The sequence below is a fragment of the Haemaphysalis longicornis genome, unplaced genomic scaffold (assembly GCF_048455015.1).
Source record: "Haemaphysalis longicornis isolate Haplotype H1 unplaced genomic scaffold, Haemaphysalis longicornis Haplotype H1 scaffold_2, whole genome shotgun sequence".
Taxonomy (NCBI): domain Eukaryota; kingdom Metazoa; phylum Arthropoda; class Arachnida; order Ixodida; family Ixodidae; genus Haemaphysalis; species Haemaphysalis longicornis.
The window spans coordinates 32,837,665-32,865,635 of record NW_027526295.1 but is presented as its reverse complement, the minus strand read 5'-3'; the positions used below and the strand labels follow the sequence as shown (position 1 = coordinate 32,865,635).

Below are 27,971 nucleotides of genomic sequence, written 5' to 3'. Positions count from 1 at the left end.
CTTGTCGAGTCGCTATGTATGTTTCCCTGCGCCTGTCCAAGGCGGCGCATGCTTCAAGGGGTAAGTGCACGCAGCGACGGTGACGAGCGACACGAAAATTGTAACTGAATGGGTGCAGAAAACGCATAGTGTGCGCTAGCGAAGCTTATTTAGTAGCAAGCGGCAAGCGCAGCAAGCGGCCACCGGGGCCCTCGCTCGTTTTCTTCCGGCCAGAAGCAGCCCACAAGCGAGCGGCAGTGACGATTCAGTGAACTGTAGCGAGTCGACGACGACAGAGGACATAGGCGGTAGTGTATTAATTTTTTTCGCTTGTCGCCGTCGCTAGTCGACGACGACAGAGGACATAGGCGGTAGTGTATTAATTTTTTTCGCTTGTCGCGGTCGCTGCATGTGGTCACCCCTTCATCTGAAGAAACTCCCCGCTAACGCGAGCACATGAGTTAAGAGCTAATCACGCTGTTATTTAGACATGTCTGTGATAGCCATTGAATGCCAAACAGGGCATCCCGAAAACAGAACTAACAAACGCTTCAGAGCCGAGAAGCCTAATCCACAGCCCTTTGCACTAGCCACTTGCTGCCAATCCGATTCCCACACTACCCACAATTCCCATGTCGGCGTGCGATCGCAGCGACACTTTCCGGTCTAGGTGATATTGAGAAACTCTATGGTCAGGCCCTAATGATGCTAGTTTGGTTGGTTGGTTGGTTGGATCCTCAAGGTATGGTGCATACCCACGCGGGGGATTGGCCAAGAAGCTGTATGTAATGATTAGGCTGTGACCCGGTTTACTTTAGAGAGAAACAAGTGAAGTACGAAAAAAAGATTGAGAGAAGAAAAAGATATCATTGAATAGAACGGGATTGCCAGGAAAAAAATTACGAATGAAGACATAGCTGTCTAGCAGTGCGTCCGGCCTGTCGCCGCAATAAAGGAGTGATAGGCGATCACAACGTCTCTCTGGCAATATCCTAGGACGGAAGCACCCAGGGAAAGAATAACGGTTAAGGATAACGGGAGATTCAGCCGATTAAACGCGTATTCAAGGTGCGTGCGTCGCATCGAGGAAAAGCTGCGGCAAGGTAAAAGAAAGTGCCCTATAGTTTCGGGGGCCTTGCAGAAAGGACAGCCAGACCAGCTTTGTGAAGATAAAAATTTAAACCGGGAATTATGCAGCGACATTTTGTGATTGTCACCTCACAGTTACGAGATTCGCCGAATTCAGGCTTCCACAAGTGAGAGAGCTGAAAATTGCGCCCACCTCCCCGCGAGGGGAACCCTGTGTAGATGCGACACATCGTGGGGTACACTTGGTGTTTCCGTTGGATTGATTCTGAAATCGCGTGAAACGTGTTGGGAACGCATATGATGATTATGTTTTATGATTATTATTATGTTTTATTGGGCAATCTGGTCTCTCTAAGTGGTATGCTTGGGGCTTCGCTGTCACAACTACCTTTACTCCATCATTGTTGCTGTAAGTGGGAGCTTCGTTTCTTTTATTGCAAGTGTTAATCATTGCCCCATCATGCGTTGTATCAGTAGCTTCTTGACGTAGTTTGAATGAGTCAAGGATATAAGGCGTGTTCGTAGCATTTGATTCTGTCGCGGTTTTGTGGCGCAGCGGGAAGAGCACCATGTACCTCGCGTTCCGCCCACAGGGTCGTGTTGGCCTGTGGCCGAGTCAACGCTGCCGACCTTGGAAATATAGAGTATATAATGTATAACCAGTTCACACTTTTATTTAGTTTTAGCATTCCAAGCAGCTTAGGTGACTATTTGTTGTTTTGCGCTCGTGCAGTAAGCGTCCCCCAAGTTTCCACAACATCTCACGTCTAGCAAATGCATTTCTTAGACGGAAAAGCGTTCACAGATGCGTGGTCGTGCTGCTGGCCGCTGTGCTTGTTTGCCCAGCGCAAAAAAGTGCTTCCCGCACCCTATTTTTACGCTGTACGGTAAAAGCATTAGTTGACAGCGTTGGCCTGTGGCCGAGTCATTCCACCTCTTGCCACCGTAGCGTGTTGACGCGGAATCATGAGCTCCGTCGGAGCGGCGACAGTGGCCCAGGCCGGCCGCGGAAACAGGGTAGATGCTAAGGGAGATAGTGAGTATCAAGTTATTTTGCCTCAATTGCCTACAGGACGTATTGTTTCCAATTAGGTGTTTCTTCACGGCGACGTGAAAGCCCGACCGTTTCGTGTAGAGGACTTCCGAGACGTGCTCGCCCGTGTTGGTATGCTCCCCGACGTGATTGCGCTGGGGGCGTACCAAATCAACCACGTGTGGGCGGTGACCTTCAAGAGTGCCGAGGCCACAAAGAAAATGCTAGCGGCCGGCGAGCAGGTGGTGAAGGGACGCCGGTGTCTCGTCATCGACCCTCAAGACCACCAAGTGAGGCTTAAGCTACACTGGCTGCTGCACGGCGTTGATGACGAGGACGTCCGGGCAGCACTCGCTACCTTCGGCAAGGTCATCGAGATCACCAAAGAAAGATGGCGAGTACAAGGTGTCCTTGACAAAAGGTCTACGACGAGGGTGGTGACGCTGAAGCTAAAATCTGGCGTGACTTTGGAAGATTTGCCCCATCAAATTCGGGTGGCTGGGGAGCTGGCCCTCCTCGTCGCACCGGGCCGGCCGATGCAATGCCTTCGCTGCCAGGGAACGGGTCACGTCCGCAGAGACTGCAAAGGGCCACGCTGCTCCCGGTGCCGGCTTTCGGCCACTCGGAAGCGCAGTGCGTTCGCACTTACGCCATAGAGAAATCTTACGCGGCGGTCACGGGGCCTGTGCAACGCGAGGAACTTGTCGAGCACCTCATGGACGTGGTCGAGGCGCAAGCGGCCGCGGAAGGCACGGGACACCAGTCGACTGCGGAGGAGACTACAAGCACATCGGATTTCTCTAAGAGCTCGGAGCCTAGGACGCAGGAGGACCAAGCCGCAACGGCGTCTCAGCCGCCAACGGGGGACGCCGAGCACCAGCCCGCGGATACGCTAGGTGGTACAGGAGGCACAGTCAAGCGCAGCCTTGACAAGTCGGGTGAAGGGAGCGGCCACGAAACCACAACCAGCAGCGAGGAGCCGCCACTGAAAACGAACCAGGTGCGACGGCTGTTATCCAAGCCTCGAACGAACGTCCATCGCGATCGGGGGCCTCCATAGACGCAGCCGGTGCAGCAACTTTCGCCAGATGCTTTGGCGCCGTTTAAGAACGCGCAGCGTAGTCCTCACGTGTCAGGTAAGCACCATGCGCCCGGTCTGTAACCTTCATAAGTGAACGGTAATGAGTGGGTCCCTGAGCGTAGCAACATTAAATGTCCGGGGGCTGTCGACACGTCGAAAGCAAAGTCAGGTTTACCGTCTGTTAACAGAGCAGGACATTGACGTTGTAGCCGTTCAGGAGACGAAAGTCGAGGGGGAGGAGGAGACCGAGGCCATGGTGCGTCGTTTCACATCGAGGTACTATGCTTGCGTAAGTCTTGCTGTGGGGATTTCCGCGGGATGTGTATTGTTGCTGAAGAAACTGCCGGGTCTGGTTGTGGAGGGTGTGACGTCGTGTCGTTCGGGCAGGCTTGTTGTGTGTGATTGCAGCCTTGATAATGTGAACTTTCGAATTGTCTGTGTGTACGCTCCAAATGCTGTAATAGAGAGGGAAATTTTTTTTGGGACTCTCAGGCAACACGTTGATACAGAAAGAATGGTAATTATAACAGGTGATTTCAACTGCGTACATTCTGGCCGGGATAAAACAAGTAACAACGCGCATAGAAATGCTAGTACTAATTTGTTATCCAAAATTGTTGCGGATTATGGACTCGTTGATGTCGGACAATGTCTAGGCGGGGAAAAAGACGTCCGATTCACCCACTTTCAAGGTTTCAGCCACGCGAGACTGGATAGGATTTACGTTTCGCTGGATTTAATACAGAAATGCCAAAGCTATGATGTGCACGCGGTTTCCTTTTCTGATCACTGTTTGGTTAAGTGCAGGATTGGGGGCAAGAAAGAAGAGTCCCCCTTTACATGGGACCTATGGAAATTAAACTCTAAACTTTTGGAGGACGAAACATTTACGACGTTTGTAAGAAAGAAAACTGCCGAACTAGAAGGAACAAATAGTGACATCGGGGCGCTGTGGGATTTAAGCAAGCAAGAGATAAAAATAAAAGCCATACAACGGTGTAGCTGTATAAAATATGAAGAAACCAAAAAGGAAAGAATGCTTAGAAACAACCTACAAAAATTAACGTTATAGGAGGGCAGAATGCCCAGGGTGTTTAAAGGAGCCATGAAGAGAAAATGCAAGTTGGTTTTATTCGAAAGATTTCGTGTTTTATAGTGCCCCCAGCGCTTGTCCGGATACAAACGGTGCTTTATTCACTGAGAAATTAAACAATTTAGGTTAAAATTTTGATTTTCCCGCTCAATCGTGCGTTTTCGTGGTCCCAAGTGACATCACGGGAACCGACCGCTCTGCAGTGTCTGCAGCCTAGAGTACCTTCATTCACGCATCCGCCGTACAGGGTAGAGACACGTAACGCTGGCGCCGCCATGTTCGGTTGCTCGCTCGCCGCCGAAGCAAGTCATTGTGTCAAAACCGCGCTAAAATTATCGCCGCAACGTGGTTTACTGAAGAAGTTTGAATCATATTGTCTGTTTCGCGTTGCTAGGTCTCGTGGGAAACGAAAAAAATAACGCGTTGAGCCCGTTGGCCCAATTGCGGCGGCACGGGACCGTTCAAAGGTTGTCTCCACCACCCTGTAGCGGTGGTGGTTTGTTCCCGCGTTTCTTTACGTTCCGTAACCTAGATGGCGCCACCATACCGTGGCAAGCGTTTGGTTTGTTTTTGCCCGCATTTAAACCTGGCTTGTTTTTGTTCTGGGAGAAAATATTCGTTCCCTGAAACAGTGCTCGCTCGACAAATGGGGTCACGTAAGACACCGTTGCTTGCGTCAATCGGCCAGTGTCGTCTGAGACCATAGAGATTCTGAGACAACCCCAAGCCCCATAGTGCTGTGCAGCTAAACCAAAGCATGCTGTGCGCAGTACGAACAGCAGAACGCATCAGTACTTCTATGTTTGCATGTGCTTTCGTAACTTCCACTGTTTGTCCCATCATTCCTATTGCTTTGTAAAGAATGTGCCCTAAATTTAAGCGCAAATCGCTCGTTCGTCTAGTTTGTAAGCTCTACCTAATTTGCGTCTGCTTCTGCCAGCCTCCGCCAATCGCAGAGCGTAGCTCATGTGACGACATAGGTTCTGTTGCGGGAAATGAGCTGGTGGGTCGCATGACCATTCCCGTTTTTCCTAATTATGTAGCTTATTTGAGCGAAGTTTATGTTAAAAGTGGTGTCAGTATGGTTCTAACGAGACAATCTTTTGAATGAACCAAACTTGTGTTTTCTCTTCATGGCTCCTTTAAGGACGACATTTCACAGATAAAGCATAAGCTTGAACTTATTGACGAAGAACGCTATCGCGGTGCCCTAGTACGCGCGAGAGCAGAGCAATGGGCAGTAGGTGAGGCGCCCACAAAGCGTGCGGTCGGAATAGAAAAAGCACATGCACGACGCAATCAGATCAAGGAGATAACTTACATGGGTAAAGTAACGAGTGAAAAAAAATCGCGCCAATCCACCCCGTGAATGTGGTTGGAAAGCAAAGCTGTAAACGGCACCCATAACGATTACTCATGCAACGTCACTTAAAACCACTCACACCGCTCTACAAATAGTAAAACCAGAGAGAAGTGAAATGGACTTAACCACACTCTTTATTACTTCAAAGAGATATTCTTGGTAAGGTTAAATCAATGCATGATGCATGAACGGTGTTTGGTTGACTTCTATTGGTGTCGCACAAGAGTGGAAACTTTTTTTTATAAAATCAAAGTAAGCTCCAACCCGGTGTTAGACGATCTGGCTTCTCCGTCTCTGCGCCGCGGACGGAGGCGACGAGACTTGCGGCTGAGAAGGAGGAGGAAGAAATACTTCTGTTCAGATTTCTGAACGGCCCAGAGTGCAGCCCTGGGGAGTGATTCCTTCTTCTGTGGGGCCCATATGCAGTCCGCGCGGCCTGTGTTCTGTCCACCCGCTGAAGTTGGGTAGGTAGAGAGGGCCTGGACAGCAGCATCTCCCATTGCTCTTGTTGGGTAGTTGACGGAAAGAGAGGAGGGTGGTCAGGGCTAAAGTCGCACACCCCGATTACGGGGCGGAGTATTCCTACTTCTGAGAAAAATTTACATTCAGCGTCATAGCGATTCAGATGCATTACGTGAAGACGCGTAGGCTGTGGGAAGGAGTCCGGATTGTGTGAGCCGTAGGGTAGTTTGTTGTTCTCTGGAAAGGTCAGGGTAAGGCGAAGGTACGGTCTGTCTCAGAAGTCGATAATGCTGGATTATCTCCCTGGACGTGACAAGCGGGTGACTGTCCTCGTGCAGCTCCATAGCACGGGAGGTAAAAGCGCAGGCTTGTTGGGTGGATGTATTTGTTGCCCTCCATTGAAGCGTGAGGCGGTGTCCAGATGAGCTGAATGGAACCGTTTGGGGAGTGCTTTTTTAGCACGCACAGTGCAGGTCAGGACACCCAACCCGACTGGTAATTCCAGTAGGCTTGCTGGGAATCGGTGACTACCCTCCGAACCCCTGGTTGAGTGAGAGCCAAGGTGATGGCTGCCTGTTCTGCTGCCGCCATTTCTTGGGTCCAAAGCGAGGTACACGCAAGAGGGTTTGTTCTGGAGGTAGCCACGATGATGGCGTATTGCTGCCCTCGATGGTTGGAGGCGTCTGTGTAGATAACTGCATGATCCCCACCGAGGATGGTGTTAAGCGCTTGAGCCCGTGCTTTTCGGTGACCCTCGTCAAGTGAGGGGTTCATATTTCTAAGCAAAGGAAGTATCTTTAGTTTTAGTCGCCAAGAGTCTGGGAGTAAGTCAAGCGGAGTGACATTATGGGCTGCCCAGCCAATCTGGTGAAGCATGCGGTTACCCACCGCAGTTCTGAGTCGGACCTTCTGGTTAGAAAGATGGCCTTCTATCAGCTCTTCCACCGTGTTGTGGAGCCCCGTGCTAAGCAGCCTCTGTGTGGACGCACTCATGAGAAGACCAATGGCCTGCTCGACCGCCTTTCTAATCATTATATAAAGCATCTCTATGTCTTCCTTGTCGAGAAGAAGACACGGGGTTGACGTAAGTGACTCTCGAGAGGACAAAAGCTTTAATTAATCGAAAGGTACCGGATTCCTTCAGGCCTCGCTTCTTGGTGGCAACTCGCCCGATTATGTCTATGATTTGATTAATGCTGTTTTTGAGGCGTTGCAAGGAGACGTCACTCTTGGTGTGGGCCTGAAAATGTAGGCCCAGGATCCTGATGCTGGGGTTTGGAGTGATGGCCTGGTCATCAAGGAGTATTTGAATGTATTCCTTGATTTGGCGTGAGGGCGGACGACAAGGAGCTGTGATTTTTTACGTGAACACTGGAGGCCACAGGCTTTAGCGCATTGGCGTACTAAAAGTGAGATTCCATGGATTGGTGTGAGCTTCCTTTAATTTTTGTAACTCTTAGCACAGTAGCAAGGTGCGCACAGGGCCGCTAGACGGGCGTGAGTGGTCGTGTGACGCTTTCACGTGGCATTCAGCGAGAAGGCAGGGGGTAAACCCGTAGATGTGCTTGGTTAGTACACCACTTGTCTTCCCGTGTTCGCGTGGGCTCGTAGCTAAATCGGTAAGACAACGGGCTCTCGCTTTGTTAGTCTATTAGTTCCAGGTTCGATTCCCGGCGGTGCCAGTAAATTCTTTTATTTGTTCGCTGGAGTTTTCTGGTGACACCAACGGTCGCGAAAGAACCCTTGGGGGGTAGAGGTAGAAAGCTTTGCTTTAAAAGCGAAATCGATAACGCTTTTTATGAGTATTACCAAGCACTGTTCGCTCTTAAGGCGGTGGACGCAGAAAGCTTCAAGCGGGATTTCATAGACGGGCTGCTTCGTTTGGAAGACGAAATGAAGGACGGGCTTGAACGACCTATTTCGGAAGACGAAGTGAAATGTGCTATTGAAAGCCTGAACCCGGGAAAGTCGCCGGGGCCGGATGGGTTAAGCGCTGCTTTTTATAAGATGTTTAAATACGAAATGGTACCTGGGCTAACGAAGATGTTTAATGCAGCGTATGATATTGTAGCGACAAGACGTTGCACGGGTGGATTACAATTAGTTTATTCAGGCGAACTTGTGCCCACAACGTAAAAACACCGACCGTTCCGAACGTCTCCCCACGAGCGTCTCCTCCAAAAACTAGCCCCGCCGCACGAGCGCGCATTCCACGTGGCTTCGTGGAACAGCGCCACGAGAGCGTGCTCCCAGTGACGTAGAGGCTCATTGTGGGAAAGCTTTCTTCGCGGCATTGCTCCCCTCGTTAGCAGCATCGCCCCGATGCTGTGGTTCAAATAAGGTGAGGAAATTAAGCCAGAAATAAATAGAAACACAAAGGAAAAAATACGAGCAAAGCACGAAATGTAAACCCAAAGAAGAAAAAAAAATGAAGCTAGTCTAAAAAGATAGCACATCAGTGTCCTGTGCAATGAAGTCTTGAGTGGATCTACCGCGCATAGTATGGCTTCATGCGCACAACATGCACGACTTCTTTGCCGGGTGATCGTCCGCGAGCTGTGGAGCGAGAACCGCGAGGTACAAGTTCATAGGTAACGTCACTGATTCGGCGGGTCACTTCATAAGGGCCAAAATACCGCCGGAGAAGTTTTTCTGAGAGTCCACGGCGGCGGATTGGCGTCCACACCCACACGAGGTCTCCTGGCATGTACCTTGTAGCTCGGTGGCGGAGATTATACTGTCGCGCGTCTCTTTCCTACTGGCGCAGAATGCGATGCCTGGCCAGCTGTCGTGCCTCCTCAGCCCGTTGGATAAACTCTTCAGCTCCGTTGTCACCTGAGTCGCCATCATAGAGGGGGAGCATGGCATCGAGTGTTGTCGTTGCTTGACGTCCGTAGACCAGTTGGAAGGGTGTCCTCCGCGTCGCCTCTTGCACAGCCGTATTGTATGCGAATGTTACATATGGCAGAATTTCGTCCCATGATTTGTGCTCCACGTCGACGTACATGGATAACATGTCAGCCAATGTTCTGTTCAGACGTTCCGTAAGCCCGTTGGTTTGTGGGTGATATGCGGTGGCCTTCCGATGGTGGCTCCCCGTCAGCCTGAGGACGTCTTTCATCAAATCGGCGGTGAAAGCTGTTCCCCTGTCTGTAATAATAAATCCGGGTGCGCCGTGGCGTAAAACAATCTCGTGTACAAAAAACTTTGCCACTTCTGCTGCTGTTCCTCGAGGAAGAGCTTTGGTCTCGGCGTACCGTGTCAAATAGTCCGTTGCTACTACTATCCACTTGTTACCAGAGAAAGACATCGGAAATGGTCCGAGCAGGTCCATTCCAACCTGGTAGAACGGCGTTTGTGGTAGTTCCAGCGGATGAAGTAGTCCGGCGGGCTTCAATGGCGGTGTTTTGCGCCGCTGGCAATCGTGACAGGTCTTCACGTAGTGTTGCACTGTGGGAAGAAGCCTCGGCCAGTAGTATTTTTGGTGAATTCTCGCATACGTCCGGCTAACACCTAAGTGACCCGCTGTTGGCTCATCGTGGCAGGCCTGTAAGATTTCTTCGCGAAGCACTGAGGGTACGACAAGAAGGAAGGCCTCTTTGCTGCTGTCATGGTTCTTTTTGTATAGCACGTTTTCGCGGAGGCAGTAGGATGACAATCCTCGAGCGAAGGCGCGCGGTACGTCAGTGCGTTTTCCTTGAAGGTATTTGATGAGTGGGCCTAGTTCCGGGTCCTCACATTGTAAGTCGGCCATTTGGGATGAGTCTATTGCCCCAAAAAGTGTTAATTCTTCATCGTAATCATAGGACTCTGCAGGTATCGGTGCTCGTGACAAGCAGTCAGCGTCGCTGTGCTTCCTTCCAGATTTATATACAACTGTTATGTCGTATTCCTGAAGTCGAAGGCTCCACCGAGCCAATCTACCCGAGGGGTCTTTGAGGTTGGCGAGCCAGCACAGGGAGTGATGATCGCTGACTGCTTTAAAAGGCCTGCCGTAAAGGTAGGGCCTAAATTTGGTGATCGCCCAGACGACGGCCAAGCATTCCTTCTCCGTGGTGGAATAGTTTGCTTCGGCTTTTGAAAGGGTGCGACTCGCATACGCAACGACTCGTTCGGCGCCCTGTTGCGACTGAACAAGTACAGCTCCGAGGCTAACATTGCTAGCATCAGTGTGAATCTCCGTGTCAGCGGTTTCGTCGAAATGTGCGAGCACTGGAGCTTCCTGCAACCGTCTCCGTAGTTCCTCAAAGGAGCACTCTTGCTCACTTGCCCATACAAATGGCACGTCTTCCCTTGTAAGCCGTGTAAGAGGTTCAGCGATCCTCGAGAAACCTTCGACGAACCGTCTGTAGTACGCGCATAGGCCTAGGAAGCGTCGTACAGCCTTCTTATCGGTAGGTCTGGGGAACGAAGATACCGCGGACGTTTTGTCAGGGTCTGGGCGGATACCTTGTTGGCTGACTATGTGGCCGAGGAATTTAAGCTCTTCGAAACCTAGATGACATTTTTCGGGCTTTATAGTGAGATCTGCAGATCGGATTGCTTGTAATACGCCCTTTAGTCGTGTGAGATGTTCTTCAAACGTGGCCGAGAACACCACCACGTCATCTAGGTAAACTAAACACGTTTGCCACTTCAATCCGGCGAGGACAGTGTCCATCATCCGTTGGAACGTTGCAGGGGCAGAACACAAGCCGAAGGGGAGAACTTTGAATTCATACAAGCCATCAGGTGTCACGAAGGCCGTTTTCTCCCGGTCCCGCTCATCGACTTCTATCTGCCAATATCCTGATTTGAGGTCCAATGATGAGAAGAATTTTGCATTCCGCAAGCGGTCTAGTGTGTCATCAATTCGAGGTAAAGGGTAAACGTCTCGTTTTGTCACACTATTCAGTTTACGGTAGTCCACACAGAAACGCAATGTGTTGTCCTTCTTTCTTACCAGGACTACGGGTGAAGCCCACGGGCTTTTCGATGGCTGGATGACGTCATCCATTAGCATTTCCCGTACTTGTTTGTTGATTGCCTCCCTTTCTTTTGGTGATACTCTGTATGGATGCTGGCGGGTTGGTCTCGCAGCCTCGTCGGTAATGATGCGGTGCTTCGCCACGGATGTGCGGCGCACACGGGATGATGATGCGAAACACTCAGAAAACTCTCTCACAAGTTCCAGTAACAGCTCCTTCTGCGCGGAGTTCAAGTTGGGGTTGACTTCTACTGGTGGCAGCAGCGCACCTCCGACCAGGTGATCTGAGTCTGTTTCTTCCAGCATACCAATATTCGTTACTTCAGCAACATCCTCAATGAAAGCTATGGTCGTGCCTTTTGCGACATGTTGACACTCTGTGCCGAAGTTTGTCAGCAGCACTGTTGTGCATCCATTTTGTAGCTTGACGAGCCCCCTTGCAATGCAAATGCCCCTGTCAAGCAAGAGACCGACGTTTCCTTCCGCAATTCCTTCGTAGTCCTGAAAAGCGTCGTTCTTGACAGGAATAAGCATACTGGTTCGAGGAGGCAGCGTTATGTTGTCGTCGATGACGCGCAAGGCAGTGTGTCGTCGGTCGTCGATATCCTTAGCTACCGCTCTCTTCGTCGAGAAGCTTACACTGGGTTTCTGTAAATCGATGACAGCACCATTCTCTTGTAGAAAGTCCATGCCGAGGATTAAGTCCTTCGAGCATACGGGAAGCACGATGAAATGTCCGACGTATGTGAAGCCTCTAATTTTAACGCGTGCTGTGCACCTTCCGGACGGAGTAATCAAGTGGCCGCCAGCGGTGCGAACCGGTGGTCCTGTCCACTGCGTTAGTACCTTTTTCAGGGTAGTAGCCAATGACTTGCTCATAACTGAACGATCCGCTCCGGTGTCCACCAATGCGACTATTTCTTGCTCGTTGTCAACCTGCACAGGTATATCGGAACAAACCACAGCGTCGCCGGTTCGTCGTCGTCGTTTAATTGGAGGGTCTTCAGCGCTTCGATGGTCAGCGGCCCCACCTCCCGAGGTCGCTGCTCTTAGTTTTCCCGGACGGAAGGGCTCGGAGAACGGCGCCGCGAAGATTGTGACGGGCTTGGACTCGAATAGCGGCGTCGCATCGGTGACGGTGATCGGTTGTCGCGCCGTCGCTGCGGAAACCCATTTCGACGTTCGGCCAGGTAGCTTTCGATTTCGGCGGGGCGCTCACCGTACCTCGGGCGCGGGGCGTGTGGAGGAAATCCACGAAGACCAAGTCCTCGGTAGGGACAAGCTCTGTATATGTGGCTTGCCTCGCCGCAATGGAAACATAGAGGTCGCTGATCCGGCGTGCGCCACTCGTCGCTCTTGCGAGGCCGCCGTGCCTCATCAACAGTCAGCATGGCGCGGGGTCGGAGGCCCAGTGTCGTTTGCGGTGTTGCGGCGGCAAGTGTTGGGGCAACGTAGCGATCCGACTGCCTCAGGGCTGCCGCATATGAGGCAACCTGGGACTGTTGTTGCGGGACCCCGTACGGCTCCTGCGGCACACCATACTGCCTTTGTGGGGCTTCATACGTCTCGGGCGCTCCAACAGCTTGCCTGACTTCGCGGCGTATAGCCTCCGCAAGGGGCATGGAGGCTTGAAGCTGCTGGACTCCGTGCAGCTTTTGGAGTTCCTCTCGAATGATCGACCTGACCAACTCCCGGAGGCCGCCGTTTCCTTGCTCCACTGAAGGGGCGTCGCTCGACATAAAAGTGATGTCCCGGCTGTACTGCCTCGCTCTTTGGAGTAGGGCCCTTTCAATTGCTGTGGCCTCAGACAGAAATGCGCTGACAGACTGCGGAGGATTGCGCACCAATCCAGCAAATACATCCTGCTTTACACCTCGCATAAGGTGTCTCAACTTCTTTTCCTCAGACATAGCCGGGTCTGCGCGCCGGAAGAGACGAGCCATGTCTTCTACGTACATGGTGACGCTTTCATTTGGCCGTTGGTTTCTAGCTTGAAGCGCCGACTCAGCTTTTTCCCGACGATCCGTGCAGGTGTACGTGGCCAAAAACCGGCGGCGAAACTCGTTCCACGGCGTCAACGTGGCCTCGTGGTTTTCAGACCACGTGCGAGCTGACTCTTCTAAGGCATAGTACACGTTATGCAGCTTGTGTTGCTCGTTCCATCCATTAAAGTTCGCAACGCGTTCGAATTGGTCGAGCCAATCTTCTCCGTCCTCGAAAGAGTCCCCATAGAAAACTTTTGGTGTGCGGGGCTGGTGTACCACGAAGTAGGAAGGTGCCGTACCGGTACCGGAGGTCCCAGTGCTGGCGTCCCGCGTGGCCATCCTTGGTCTGCTGGTCATAGGCTGGAATTCTACCGGTAACCCTCGCAGTCGCTGGCTGGTTCGTTCGTGGACGGGTGTCAACTCCGTGGCTGAGCTTGTCGCCGGGCCTGCACAGGGGGGGGGTGGATGTAGAGCGCAATTGATCGTACCCCGCACCTCCACCAGTTTTGTAGCGACAAGACGTTGCACGGGTGGATTACAATTAGTTTATTGAGGCGAACTTGTGCCCACAACGTAAAAACACCGACCGTTCCGAACGTCTCCCCACGAGCGTCTCCTCCAAAAACTAGCCCCGCCGCACGAGCGCGCATTCCACGTGGCTTCGTGGAACAGCGCCACGAGAGCATGCTCCCAGTGACGTAGAGGCTCATTGTGGGAAAGCTTTCTTCGCGGCAATATTAAAACACTGCCCCCATCATATGCCACGTCCCACACACTCCTCTTTCCTAAGACAGATGAAGCGGAGAAACTTAAATTTGTCAAGTCGTACCGGCCAATATCATTAACAAACGTCGACTACAAAATCTTTATGAAAGTTCTGGCACAAAGGCTTCAAAGTGTTGTCCAATAAATAGTAGGGCCACATCAGACGTGCGGAATTAAGGGTCGCAATATTTTTACAAATATCTATAAAGCAAGGTGTGTCCTCGAGTGCTGCGACGCCCTGCACACGGGAGTGGCAGTCCTGCAGATTGACTTGGAAAAAGCGTTTGATTGTGTGTCACACGAGATATTGTTTTGTATTTTGGACCATGTGAACGTTGGGTTTGTAATTAAAGAGGGAGTCGCCCTGGCGTATCGCAATTGCACTACGCGGCTGATCGTGAACAAAACTTGGGAGCCCCAATTGAAGTGAACCGTTCGGTGCGCCAGGGCTGCCCCCTCAGCCCCTATTGTTTTGCATATACATCGAAGCCCTGTGTATGAGTATAATCAGAAATAGTGCCATCGAAGGTTTCCGACTGCATGAGTCGGAAGTTAAACTTTTGGCTTACGCAGACGACGTGGTCGTTTTTTGTATGAACGAAGAAAGCGTTCAGTTGGTAGTTGACACTGTCAAAAAGTTTGGCATGGTGACGGGTCATTTTGTGAACTGGGCAAAGTGCCTAGGATTTTGGCATGGGAATGGTCATCAACACCGCCAACCTTCGCTAATATTAGTTGGGTCACCACTCCAGTGAAGTACTTGGGCGTTGAACTCAAATATTACAGGGATAGTGAACCATACTGGCATAGCCAGACACAGGCGTTGAGGGAGAAGGCCGAGAAATGGAAGGGGGCAAAGTTGTCAATTTTTGCAAGGGCCACGGCATGTAACTTATTCTTTGTAACGAAGATTTGGTATATCATGCAGGTACTGCATTGTTCGCGAATCAACGTCCAAAGGCTTCACCGGGTATTTGCGGTGTTCGTTTGGGGCTCAACATGGGAGAGGTGCAGCAGAACAAACCTGTTTCGGAGAGTCCGAGATGGTGGCTTGGGGCTGGCGCACCTTTATGTGCGACAGCTGGTAAACCGGTTTTTATTTTGGCGAGATGTTCGTGACCCGTTCTTGCAGAGTGTCATGCAAGTACGGCTGGCGCGTGCTATGCCGGAACATGTAGTATCAACATAGTGCATGCCAGGTGGCGTGTATGGGTATTTTAAGGAAATAGTTGTGACGGTCCGTTTTCTATTCGCACTTTTTTCTGGCGAGTACCTGTCCTCTGTGACACGCAAAAAACTGTACAAGGACATTTGCGATGTTGTTTTCCCCGTACCTATGTATAGATTTAATTACCGTGCTGGGCCAGGCCAAAGTGAGCTAAAGCGCGTCAAAAGAATGGAGGTTCACCCTGGTGTGAAAACCTTTTTCTTCAAATTACACACAGGCACCTTGTCTCTTGGAACCTGGATGCAGGATAGAGGGATATCTGTGCCATGGGGAACTCAGTGTTCAATTTGTAAACAACCAGAAACGATAGAGCACGTTTTTCTGCATTGTTGGGCTGCGGTATTTTTGTGGGATGTCCTCCGTAGGACCCTTCATAAAGATTTCCCGCTGAGCCCCCATGGCATACGCTATCTAGCGGTGGAAAACGAGGAGGGGGCGCCCTTGGACCTCGTTACGTTGGTGGCCTTGCATAGCATATGGCGCTCGCGCGTGGCCTGGCTCCACGGTGATGTGGACGCCCGCCCTACGCGGCAATGTTTTCGTGAGTCTATATCGCAGTACGTAGAAGTGCAGAAGCGCAAGGCATACACTCCTGAGTGGCTGTCAAGGATAGAACCCTTGACTACGCTTGGGGAATTTTAGAGAGACATCAGCCTTCATATAGGTTGGTGGCTTGTCGCTCGAGTTGCTCATGTGAATAAGTTTGTTTTGTGTTTCTGTGTTGTGTCGAAGACCGGCATTAAAGAAAAAAAAGGCCTGTGGCCGAGTCGTTTGGAGCATTAGGTATGTCAGCGCAAAGGTATTGCAAGTCATAAGTTCGAATCCCCATGGGTACGTGTTTTTTTTGATAAGTTCACTTTTTCGTTTTGCGCCGATGTTTTCTATACTGAGTTCACCTTTTTTTGGGCCGCAACGTTCATTGCTCCACGAACTAGTTCACAGAAAGCGCACAGGCTGGCACTGGCGCGCTAGCGAGTTCTCGTTGGCGTGCTGTTTCCATAAGCACCGACTGCTTGCGGGCAGTGGGCACAGGCCAGAATAAACAGACCCTTGGCCTGGAACGAACACACTTTTTACGGTACAGGCATGAGTGAGGCAAGCTCCAAATATAGGGGGAAAGCGCATGGCATTTGAGCGTCTGCGGGGACGCGGAGGGCATTCATGCACTGCGTAGGCCTCGGCTGGTGAATGCTACGATTCCAAGCCGTCCTGGGAGGCTTATCTTATGCATTGTACAGCCGACAACATGGCAGAAGCGCAGTACGATGATTACTGAGATATTGAGAATGCCCATCCAACAACGCCATTGGTTGTGTTTTACAGAACCGAAACCGAAACCGAAACTTGTTTGATTGCTAACCTTGGGCATCGTCCAACCACGGTGCTTCCTCCTCCCAACGTCACAACCTTGGTGCGGCCGCCGCAAACCGCGCATGGTAGTTTTTCTTCTTTCGCGCTTTGTAAAATAATTACCGATTTGGCAACCGGATAAACGATGAAAAATGTGCTAATTTGAGCCAGTCTACGCAGTGCAAGCAAAAGCGGGAGCTTGACAAATTCACTTCAGTGTCCCTTTAAATACGGCTCACGATGTCGACGTGGGCCTTCCAAATAGAATTCCCAGGTCTGAAGCTAATCTGGGCGAGGCTTAGAATACGATTACTATTCAGACACCGCATAAGCCGACCATGCAATAACTTTTAAACCAGCTTTACCAGGTTCCTAGTCAACGAAATCGGCCTAATATTGTTTTGGACGAAACGCAAACTTTCGTTTTTCAACGATGGTGCTATCTTAGCAAGTTTCCATTCGATGGTATCCAGCGGTTTTTTAACGGCATGCTGATAATGTTTAGCAAATCATCAGGAGACTCTTATAACAGAAATTTTAGTGTTGACACCGTAATGCCATCTGACCCTGCAGCAGACTCTGACAGCTGCAAAACAATATCATCTAATTAAGCCCTTGTCAAAGGAGTGAAATCCTCATTTGAAACCTGGCGCAGGAAAGGAAAGGCCAACCCAGAAGAAAAACCAGATTTTAATTCCCACGCAATTCGTTCCAATATTTCCATAGATTCCCTTGTTGAATGAACAATTGACTTGCCGTTATGCTCATCTTGTACGACGTTTCTTGAACGAAGAAATCTATACAACATGCGTCTATTTTTGGAATTTGATAGAGAGGCAAACTTTTCGGTGTTATAATTTCCTTTTGCTTTATAAACAATCCGCTTGAATATGGCAGCCGCAAACTTGTAACTGGTCCAATTGGGTGGGCATTGGCTTTTAAGAACTTTCTTCCAAGCCGCTTCTCTCTGACTATACGCACGAGCACATTCCTCATTCTACCATGAGCTGGAGCCGCCATCGTTTTGTGAACAAACAATAAAGTGGATTTTTTAACAGATTCTGAAAGGATTGATATCACTTGACCTGCCCGGAGTTCCTCGTATACCGACGGGATAGAGCTAAGTGGTGTCCTTATTTCCTTTTGAAGACGATGGAAATTAATATGCCGAACTATATGTGCTCGCGGTCACTTAGAAGGGCATGAAAACTCATATATAATTGGGATGTTATTACAACTTGTAGCTTGGTCCCAAGTAGACCATGAAGATATATTTCCCGGGTGGATAAGGTCAAATCGAGAACAGAACTTGTCTGCCATCGAAAAAATGTCGCAGATACAGAGTAAAGTAGTCCACATTGTTGTCCCGAATCCAGCCACAAAGATGCCTGTCACAGGAATCTGTGCGGAAAGCCCACGATACGTGGTGCAAATCGAAATCCCCACAAAAAACAACTCGCTGTTCACACGCCGACAATACAGCATCGAGTGAAGAGATGGAAGTTACTCCACCCGGAAAGTACGCGTTCACTATAGAAAATGCAACGAAGTCTGGAAGGTTCAACGTCACTGCCAGAATTTCCGATTCCACGGACATTAATTGAAATGAAAGATGGGCTTTATGGCAAAATCGAGGGTATACTAAAGTTAGCAATCCTCCTCCTTTTGTTGGACGGTCTAAACGGAACGTTCGGTAATTCTGGAATTTAAATGGCCGACCAGAAGCCAGTCAAGTTTCCTCCAGTACAATAACGTCTGGTCGGGTTTTCAAGACGATGTAGTGAAGGTCTGTTAGCGCTGAAAAGACTGAACGACAATTCTATTCAAGTACCCGAAGAGCCATTATGGGGAAGTGATGGCCGCCACAGCCGCCTCAAATATATCACTTTTGTTTTGACTCGCTTGGCCTTTCGTTGTCTTTTGTTTCGGGTATGAATAAGGTGACCCCAAAAGCTGCGATGCTGTTATTTTATACGCAACCGATTGACACTATATGTCTTCCAGGTGGTTCTCAGAAACTACCTTATCCTCGTTAGCAAGACGAATGTGAGATGCCGGGCGGGAGACAGGCAAGCCAGTTGCGGCTTTGGATGCATGATGAACATTCGAGGACGGACGACCGGAGGGCAGGTCAGCTACCACTTTGGAGGGAAGAGAAGTACCTCCGCATTGGGACTGAGACGAAGGGTCAGTTGCAGGAGCGTAGCCTGGTCTCCCCGCGTCTTCCTCCTTCGCCAACGCTTGCCTCCTTTCTCTTCATCTTCTCCTCTCCCTGTGCATTTTACTGTTGGCCCCTTTGTACATTCTTGACTGGTGCATACTCCTTCAATGGGTTTTAGGTGCCTACACCTTCGGGGGTCTCGGCACATACCCGTTCGGGGGGTTGCTCATGACACTAATGTTTGTACATGTTTAAAAGAGCATGAAGATGAAATGTACGTTTCGTAAAGACTGTAAACGGCTACAAGTATACGAACATCGTCTCTACCCCTTAGGTGTATTGAAATTTTTCTTGGGTTGTCGGTGCAGCCACTATTTTTCATAGCAGCACGTAGGATACTAATGCGTTCTTTGGCTGTTTTAATACGTATTGTCTTTTTGAAGACTTTTACTGTTTTTCAGGAAATACCTGTAACCTCCGGCTTTGAACTGCAGAGCTGTTAAAGCTGACACAAATCTTTCTGGCATAGACAGAAAACACACAAGCCTCACGAACAAGATGTGGTTAGGGTGGTCTCGGCAAAGGAACCCGGGACCTTTACGCCGCTAAACCGGCAGCGTAACCACTCGGCGACCCCAAGGGCGCGAGGAATATGGGTTAGCAGCGTTGGGGAACAATAACCCATGCAGCCAATTAAAAAAAATAACGTTTCCGTGGCCGGAATCGCACCTGAGTTTCTCACGTATGAAACGGCCGTCTACCCAACTGAGCTATCATCGCTTTTTTTTCTTTGTTTCCAAACATGAGCCGACGGTACAAACAGAAGCACCAGTACAAACAAACTCAAGTTCAACTAAATTATAAAATTACAATACCCACTTTGACGTTTTTCGCTAGTCGCTAAAACATTGTCATCTGTGTTAACTTTTTCACCCCTGACAACCACTGTGGTTCATCAACTTGTGCCTTCACAAATTCAACGAAGGAGATAACGGCCTCTTGCAAATAGTTCCGGACAGGACGCGCATCAATGTCGGAGTACCGGACTGCCATCTTACACCTCCATATGCTGTGCAGGCCCAGGAGCAGGAATAAATCCAATGGTATACCATCGTCGTTTTGAACCCACAAATAAAGAATACGTGCGCGTCAATTGAAATTTAGTTTTTAGCGTTAGTTGCAGCACACCTCAGAAGAAAACCCCGTCACAGCAATCAATAAAAACAGGTTAAATCGTTTCCAGTTTTTTTGCACAACCAACAATGCTTCCCGCACGGCATAAAGAGGCACTTTTCTTGCATCCATGTCTTAACAAGGACAGTGTTTGTATGTAGTTTAAAGAAAAATGTTTTAACCCCCGGTGGAACAGGCATTCTTTTAACTCGTTTTTATACATCTCGACCTGGGCTTGCAGTGTAAATGGTTCTATACAAAGGAACTGGAAACACAGTGTCACAAAGATCACCATACAGTTTTTTCCTAGGCACTGCGCTCAAATATTCCGAAGAAAAACGCATAATTAGAAAACAAAATTGCCTGAATTTGCCGGGAGGTATCCGCGGGTACTTCACAGAAATTGAGCTATCATCGCATTACGGGTGCACAGCATTTCTTTTTGGTTTGTAGCGGGGGCATTGGCTTTGTACTTAGCCGCGGGTTCAAACGAGTGCGAACGCAGCCCACATTGCGACAGATGTGAAAGTCTGCGGACAAAACGATCCGCGCCTGCAAGTAACGGAGAACGTCCAGCGCCAAGCTTAGATATTACTGTGAGGTGATGACATACGGAGCGAAAATTTGGCGCTTTACTAAACAACTTGAAAACAAACTTAGGTGAGCTCAATGGAAATAATAATGAGATTAATAATGGAAATAATAATGGCATTAACACTTAGAGACAGAAAACTACCTTCCTGGATAAGAAAACAAACTAGAGTAGAAGATATCATAGCTTAACCAAAGAAAAAGAAATAGACTTGGGCTGGACACGTAATTAGGCGAAATGACAATTAGTGCACTAAAAGGGTGAATGATTGGACGTCGAGACAAGGGTCTAAAAGAGGAGGAAGTCTGATTCGTTGGAGGGACTAAATAAGGAAATCTGGAGACAAAGAATGTACTCCAGCGGTGCGGGAAAGAAGGCGTTAGAGTTAGAGCCATTTTACCAGCGAAAAATAGACAGACACCTAGAAAGAAGTAGATGGGACAATCGCTGGACTTAACTGAACAGCTTTTACTTGAGGCACGTAATAGTATATAAAAGCGCTAACAGACCGGGCTATAAAATTACAAACACTAAAAAAATGACAAGAAAAAACATTTTACAGTCAAAGATGCGCAGCACCCACACGGCCAAGCTACGTCCCGCGCATGCGCCCTTGCAAGAAGCTAAGTTCTTTTGCTGTAACAGGGACGGAAGGCACGCTTGCACAGTTACCTGCCTCCCTGTGTGGTACCAAATGCTGGGACACAATTAGGACACCGGCTGCAATGGTCGGCGAAGTAGCCCCCTGCGGCAAGCGATGACACTGCAGCTCGGTGCTTGTTGCGACGGTTATTTAAGCGGTGCCCCGTCTGTCCTACATAGCATTTCCCTCAGGACAAGGGAATGCTGTAAACAACGCCAATTTTAGAGGCGACAAACCTGGTGGCCCGATTTTTTGTGCAGCCTTGCCTCTTGTTCTCACTGACGGCTGGGCACATCCGCATCAGCTTTTCAGGAGCAGTAGCCAGTACATCTGCTACGCATTCCTTGCCCCCTTTTTTCAAGCGGTGCGGGAGCTGGTGAACATACGGTACTGCTACCCGCCGCAACTTGGGTTGGCTGGCGCCGTCTCCTGTTGGAGAACAGGTACCCGCCTTAGCCTTCTTGATAAGGCTTTCAGTGATAGAGGCAACAAGTTCCCGAGGGACCCCAGAACATGTCAAGCGGATCACCTGCGCGTCCATACTTTCAGCCACTCTGCGCGGACATCACTTGTCTAGGGAGCCGCACAAACAGTTTATTTTGATTTGATTTGATTTTATCCTTGGGTAAAAATCAGCAAACAAGACGCTTTCGCGCAACACTTTCATCGCTATACTGCGCTTGACCACCTTCGAGTGCGCCGAACTGCAATTTAAAATCTGCTTTTTAGAGCGGGATTGGTATGCCCAACTAATGTGCTCATCACGCAACTGCAGGTTCACATCTAGAAACTGTATACCGCCATTCAGTGGTTCCTCATCAGTAAACTTTAAGCCCTTTGAACAATTCCTAAATATTTCTAAAACTCTTTCTACAACTTGCTGTCTGTACTGACTGCTGTCCCCTTTTACAAAAAACTATGAACTCATCCACATATCTAAAACACTTCACGATACTACGGTCAAGGCACGCTTTGATACGTTTGTCACAGAAGGCTAAAATGTTCCGCAAAGCAAAGGGGCAATGCACGAGCCAACGCACACACCATCCGTCTGCACAAAGTGCTGGTCATTAAAAAAAACAAAAGTGGATTGGAGGTAAAATGTTCATAAAATCGTTGATGGACAACCGGCTAGCATTGTGGAATGCAATTGGTCCAGATTCTTCTATTAAGGTCCTCACTGTGTCAAGCATTTCTCTTTGAGGAACACTGTAAAAGAAATCCTCAGCGTGTATTGAGAAAGCAAAATTAGCTCCAGTGCTGTCCACTAGCTCAAGCGAATGGCGGATACGAAACCGGTCTTCCACGGAGAGGATGTTTAAATGCTTTTGAATAAACATAGACATGACGCCCTGCCATGACCCCTTCTCAGAAACGATGGCCCTTCGGGGCAAGCCTTACGCGTGGGTTGTTTCTGAAATAAAATATTTTGAACAGTCCATCTTCGCAACCTCGACGCTTTTTTGTAGGGGAAACAAGTTACATTGTTCGCACAAGTTAGCTGCCTCTTTTTTAAGACGTGTTTTTCGCCATCTGAAAGCGACAAAGTTTTTATCCAGTGCCTGATTAGCTTTTTCTTCGTACACGGAATGAGGCATAACTTCGTACACGGAATGAGGCATGCTGCTAAGCGGCTTCCGCTTTGCAACAGGCTGGCGTAGCACAGCGGCCTTATTTGCAACGCAACTGTACAATCACCTCGCCAAAAATACAAACAAAATAAATGAAAAATAATACAAAAAGAAAATACTGTTACGAACATTTTGTGCCAGTCTGTCGTCTTTGTTCGCATGTCTTACCTCTGCTCTTTTCCCACCAACATTCCAACCTTCTTTTACTAACCTATACTGCTGTCCTATTCACTTTTCCGCTAACCTTAATGACAAGGGCCTCCGGAAGCTGGATGGCTCCCTCAATGATGGCTGGACGGATACTTTTGCACTCCGCTACAATATGTCGCATGGTTTCTGGCTCCTTTCCGCAGCCTGCGCATAGTTCTTCCTGTACCGGCTCACGGATAAGCGTTTTTGTCCGCAAGCAACCCGCCCGGGTTTTAAAAAGCAATGCACTCTTTTTGTATTACCGAATAATTTTTTAGATGCGACTGCATCTCATTCACTCGCCTTGTCCCTCCATACGGCGTTGTTGTTGTCCGTCCACACCCCTCCCCCATTCTCCTCGCCGCGCGAGCTGCGCTCTCCGCCGCTCACCCCCTCTCCTCTCCGATAGCGAACACTCTCTCGCGAGGGGCATTAGATTGGATTCGATTGGGTTGGCTTGGCATGGCTGGGATTGAATTTGGATTGGATTGGATCAAAGTGGATTGTGTTGCGTCATAGCCGCGCCACGTTGCGTCATAGCCGCGGTCGTTCCAGCACCGTCGTTCCGATTTACATCGATGCCTTGAATGGAGCCTAACAATTCTGCTATCGCCCGCGCAACCGTAACAAGCACCGATCACTGTGATAAGAGGAATGCTAGCACCACTGAAGACAAGGCTGCGAAGCGGCATGAACGTGGTGCTGAAAGCAAAACGACTGAAGCGAGCAGCCGATTCCGTACTTCGTAAAAGTGATGCCGGACAAAAACGGTTAGGGAATCAACCCAACGGAAACACCAAGTGAACATCAAAGATGCGTCGCATCTCCACAGGGTTCCCCTCGCGGGAAGGTGGGGTCATTTTTTATTCTTTGTGATCTCCTGCTTCCCGATCCTGTAGATATCTAAGGACTTCTTCGCGTCCATCCTCTTTTTTCAGGTCTTTATCTCTGATTCTTTCACTTCATGTTTTATTGCTTTGGTCGTTTCCCCTGCACTTCCGGGTTTCGTATACATTGTCCTGAGCCCTCTGGTTCTTTTCCTCCACTGTGTGTCCACGCTTTTCATGTAACAATACCGTAACACTTTGGCCGCCCATCTCTGGTCATCAATATTTCTAAGCCCTTCTTCAAAACATATTTTGCTCTGTGCTTCTTTCAATTCGAAGGATGCCCATCCCATGTCTCCCTGCACTGCCTCATTTGTTGTTTTACTGTGTGGTCCTAATGCCAATCGACCCAGCGCCCGCTGATTGACTTCTAGCCCTGATTTAATCTCTGATCGACACACACTACTGCGTTTGAAAAGGTGAGTCCGTGTACCATTATTCCCTTCCAGATTCCTCTCACTACTTAATATCTGTTATATCCCCACAGTGCTCTGTGCTTCATGATAGAGGTGTTTCTTCTGCCTTTTATTCTTAAATGCTCCTCATGAGTTTTTAGATACGCCTGACCTTCGTTTAACCATATGCCCATATATTTGTATTCCGTTACCCACGGTATGGCTGCTTTTTGAACGAATGCCGCGTCGTTACGGGCGTTGTCATTAAAAACTAGAACTCCCGACTTTGCTGTGCTAAACTCTAACCCCAGTTCAGTGGCTTCTTCCCCACAGATATCAGTGAGCTGTTGCAGACACTGTTTGCTATCTGCTAGCAGTACTATGTCACCTGCATATATCAGTCCCGGGATATGTTGTTTCGCTTCCTGTCCTTTGCGGCTATAACACAGGTTGAAACCTATTTTACTACCTTCAAGCTTTCTTTCTAGTCTAGCCATGTACCGCATGAACAGTAATGGCGACAGAGGACAACCGTCCTTTAAACCTCTATTTGTGACTACCAGGTCCATCTTTGCTAGCTCATATGCAGAGCCCCCACGTGGCGCTGAGAGTTTTGTGTTCAGCCGTGCATGCCTGGCACAGCGGAAAGTGGCCGGTTTGTGAAAATAAACACAGTTCGTTCTGGGCAAACGGCTAGGCCGGTTCTCATGTCTTTCGCGGGCCTGATGGCCCACTCCCGTTCGCGGTAGTCTCTTTCTACTGCTCGGCCATCCGTACTTCTACACATCTACCAACTGGCGACGAAGAAGAAAGTTTCACGTGAGTCTTCATTCCCGCACCGCTCTGCCATCCGTTCACAATGCCAAGTTTCGGCAAGCTCGAGCCGTTCGAGGGGGGAGGAGACAACTGGCCCTGTTACGTGGACCGGCTCGAAGCATTCTTCTTGGCCAATGATGTCGCCATAAACAAGCGCACTTTCGTATTCTTCAGCTGTTGCGGACAGAAAACGTATGCTTTGCTCCGAAATTTGGTCGAGCCCGCCAAACCCAGTGACAACACGCTGGACGAGATTCTTTTAGTTATGGGAAGCCACTATTGTACGAAGCCGTCTGCCATTGTGCAGCGTTTTAAGTGCGAATGCACTTCTTAAGCGAGCCTGAATCGTCCGCCGCCGTAGTCCGCATAGCAACAGCTGCGGGTGCGCGCGCTCCTCGTCTTCCCTAGCAACGGGGGGAGATGGGCGCGCGCTGCCTGGCCGCTGACATGGCACAAACCCACGTGGGGGATTGGCCAGGAATCGGGCGTGATAAGGGCTAATGCACCCGCTTAAAGGAGTACTGACACGAAATTTCAAAGCTGAGATCCGCTCTAGCAATCAAGTACAACGACAACACAAATAGGTGTCTGTGAATGAATGCATCTTTCTTTCTTTGTAGTTGTGTGTGTGTGTGTGTGATCTCTCTTTCGCGAACATTACCGAACCGCGCAAATTCAACTCGTGCATTCGCACTTTCACATTCTTCCCCTCGGGGAAATGCGGGGAATTTTTTTGTTTCACCTCGCGCATTCGCGCGGAAGGGGCATCCGTCAGCAACTTCACCGCAGCACTAAAAGCCTTTCCGAGCACTGAAACTTTGGTGGTGAACTTGAAAACATGCTCCGCGACCGCATTGTGTGCGCATAAACAACGCGGACGTCCAAACAAGACTGCCGGAAAAACCGGACCTCACCTTCGACAGCGCCGTGCAGACCGCCCTGGCAATGGAAGCAGCAAAAAAGGGCACAAGCGAGATAGCCCAAGGTAACACGAGCAGCGCTTTCTCGACTCGCCGTGTCTCGTAAGGCTCGGGGGGCGTCACCTGCTACCGCTGCGGAAATGGACACCTTGCATCAGAATACAAGCATGTGAAGACAATCTGCAATTACTGCCACAAACGAGGTCACTTGGCGAAGGTGTGAAATACGAGACGAAAGGACAGCCAAGCGTGAAGCAACAGCCCTTCCAAGGCACGTTCGCTCTTTGCACGAAGTTTACCGCCGTAGAGCAACCGCCATCGTGTGAATACATTCCGCGATGAAGACGCCCCTACAACTTCATCTTCCGAAGCTTGAGACATGTGGTAAGTTGACTACGCCACGCCGCCTCCGCCTTTTACCGTCACTGTTGACGTTTGCGGCAAGCCGCTCCGCATGGAAGTAGACACGGGGGCAAGTGTCTCCGTCATGGCCAAGTCGGGTCTTCAGCTGTTGCCTTCGGTTCCTGTGCAGCCGTCACAAGTGCTTCTGCGAAGCTATTCCGGGGAACTGAAAAAGGGTCAAGGCAAAGCTGACGTCAGCGTGAATTTTCATGGCAAGGAGGCTGACCTGCCTATTTTTCTTACCGGGGACGGATCGCCCACTCTTCTCGGACGCAACTGGATGCGTGAGCTGGGCATCGGCGTTTCCGACGTTGAAGTGAACGTACACGCACTTTTCGACATCAAACATTTAGTCCAAGACTATGCCGAAGTGTTTGAAGAAGGCCTGGATACGTTCAAGGGTGCTAAAGCTTCTCTACATGTTCCTTCAGATGCTCCGCCTCGGTTCTTCAAGCCACGCCCACTGCCGTATGCCTTGACAGATGGAGTCACTCAAGAAATCCGAAGATTAAGAAGAGATTCCATTCTTGTTCCAGTCAAGACAGCAAAGTGGGCTGCACCTATTGTTCCTGTGACCAAAAGGGATGGACGCATCAGAATCTGTGGAGACTTTGGTGTCACCGTAAACCCAGTGGCAACAGTGGAACAGTACCCCATTCCAAGGATCGAGGACCTGTGGACTGTGCTTGCTGGAGGTGAGAAATTCACAAAATTGGATTTCCGAGATGCTTACCAGCAAGTTGTCCTTGACGAGGCCTCTAGAGAGTATGTCACCATTTTGACGCATATGGGGTTGTTCCAGTACACCCGGTTGCCTTTTGACGTCTCATCCGCTCCTGCAATATTTAAGCGTGAGATGGAGAACTTGCCCAGGGGACTGCCACATGTAGCAGTATATTTCAACGACATTCTTTTAACCGGCCCAGACGATGTTGAGCCCCTTCACAACCTCCGTGCTGTGGTTAGCAAGCTTCATGAATCTGGCATCAAGCTGAAACTTGATAAATGCCAATTCTTCGTGCCACAAATTGCGTATCTCGGGTACATCATCAGCAAGGAATGCCTTTTTCGAAGTGTTGACAAGGTAGCAGCCATTCTCCAGGTTCCTGTGCCTCAAGATGTCAAGGAACTTCCGAGTTTCTTGGGACTTGTCAACTTCTACAGGTGCTTCTTACCCAATCTTTCTTCACTCCTTCGTCCGCTGCACTTGCTTCTTTGTGAAAAAAGAAGTGGGAGTGGGGACAAGAACAACAAGATGCATTTACTGCCTGCAAGCACTTGGTGACATCCGCTCCAGTTCTTGTGCCTTTCAATCCTGCCAGGCCTGTTTGCCTAAGCTGCGACGCATCGCCTTTGGGGATAGGTGCAGTACTGGCGCACAAAGATGCTTATGGCCGGGAACATCCCATTGCTTTTGCCTCGAGGAGCTTGTCAAAAGCAGAACAAAACTACAGTGAACTCGACAAGGAGGCGCTGGATTTAGTGTTTGGCGTGGATCGGTTCCACCAGTACTTGTGGGGCATCTCATTCGAAGCACACACTGACCAGAAGCCACTTTTGGACTGCTGGGCGCCAACAAGCCCGTTCCTGTGCAAGCTTCACCTCGAGTGGTCAGGGGGGCTCTGAAGCTGTCTGCGTACAAGTATGAAGTTGTGTACAAGCCTGGAAAAGAGCTCGGCCACGCCGATGCTCTTAGTAGACTGCCTCTGCCAACGCACACCACTACGTTACCCCGACCTGCTGAAATCTTCTTGCTGGAACAGACATA

At 49.6% G+C, this 27,971-nt stretch overlaps 1 protein-coding gene and 1 pseudogene across 1 annotated transcript; one reads left to right on the top strand and one right to left on the bottom strand.

The window, feature by feature from the left end:
* The first annotated feature begins 2,034 nt into the window (after positions 1-2,034).
* Positions 2,035-27,971, top strand: part of LOC144167895 (uncharacterized) — a 91,303-nt pseudogene continuing 65,366 nt past the window's right edge.
* Positions 3,787-26,990, bottom strand: LOC144170895 (uncharacterized). Its single transcript, XM_077700910.1, has 4 exons — positions 26,937-26,990; positions 25,796-25,820; positions 12,368-13,497; positions 3,787-3,834 (listed from the first exon to the last, which is right to left on the bottom strand). Exons 1-4 carry the CDS (start codon positions 26,988-26,990, stop codon positions 3,787-3,789), a joined length of 1,257 nt encoding a protein of 418 aa, XP_077557036.1.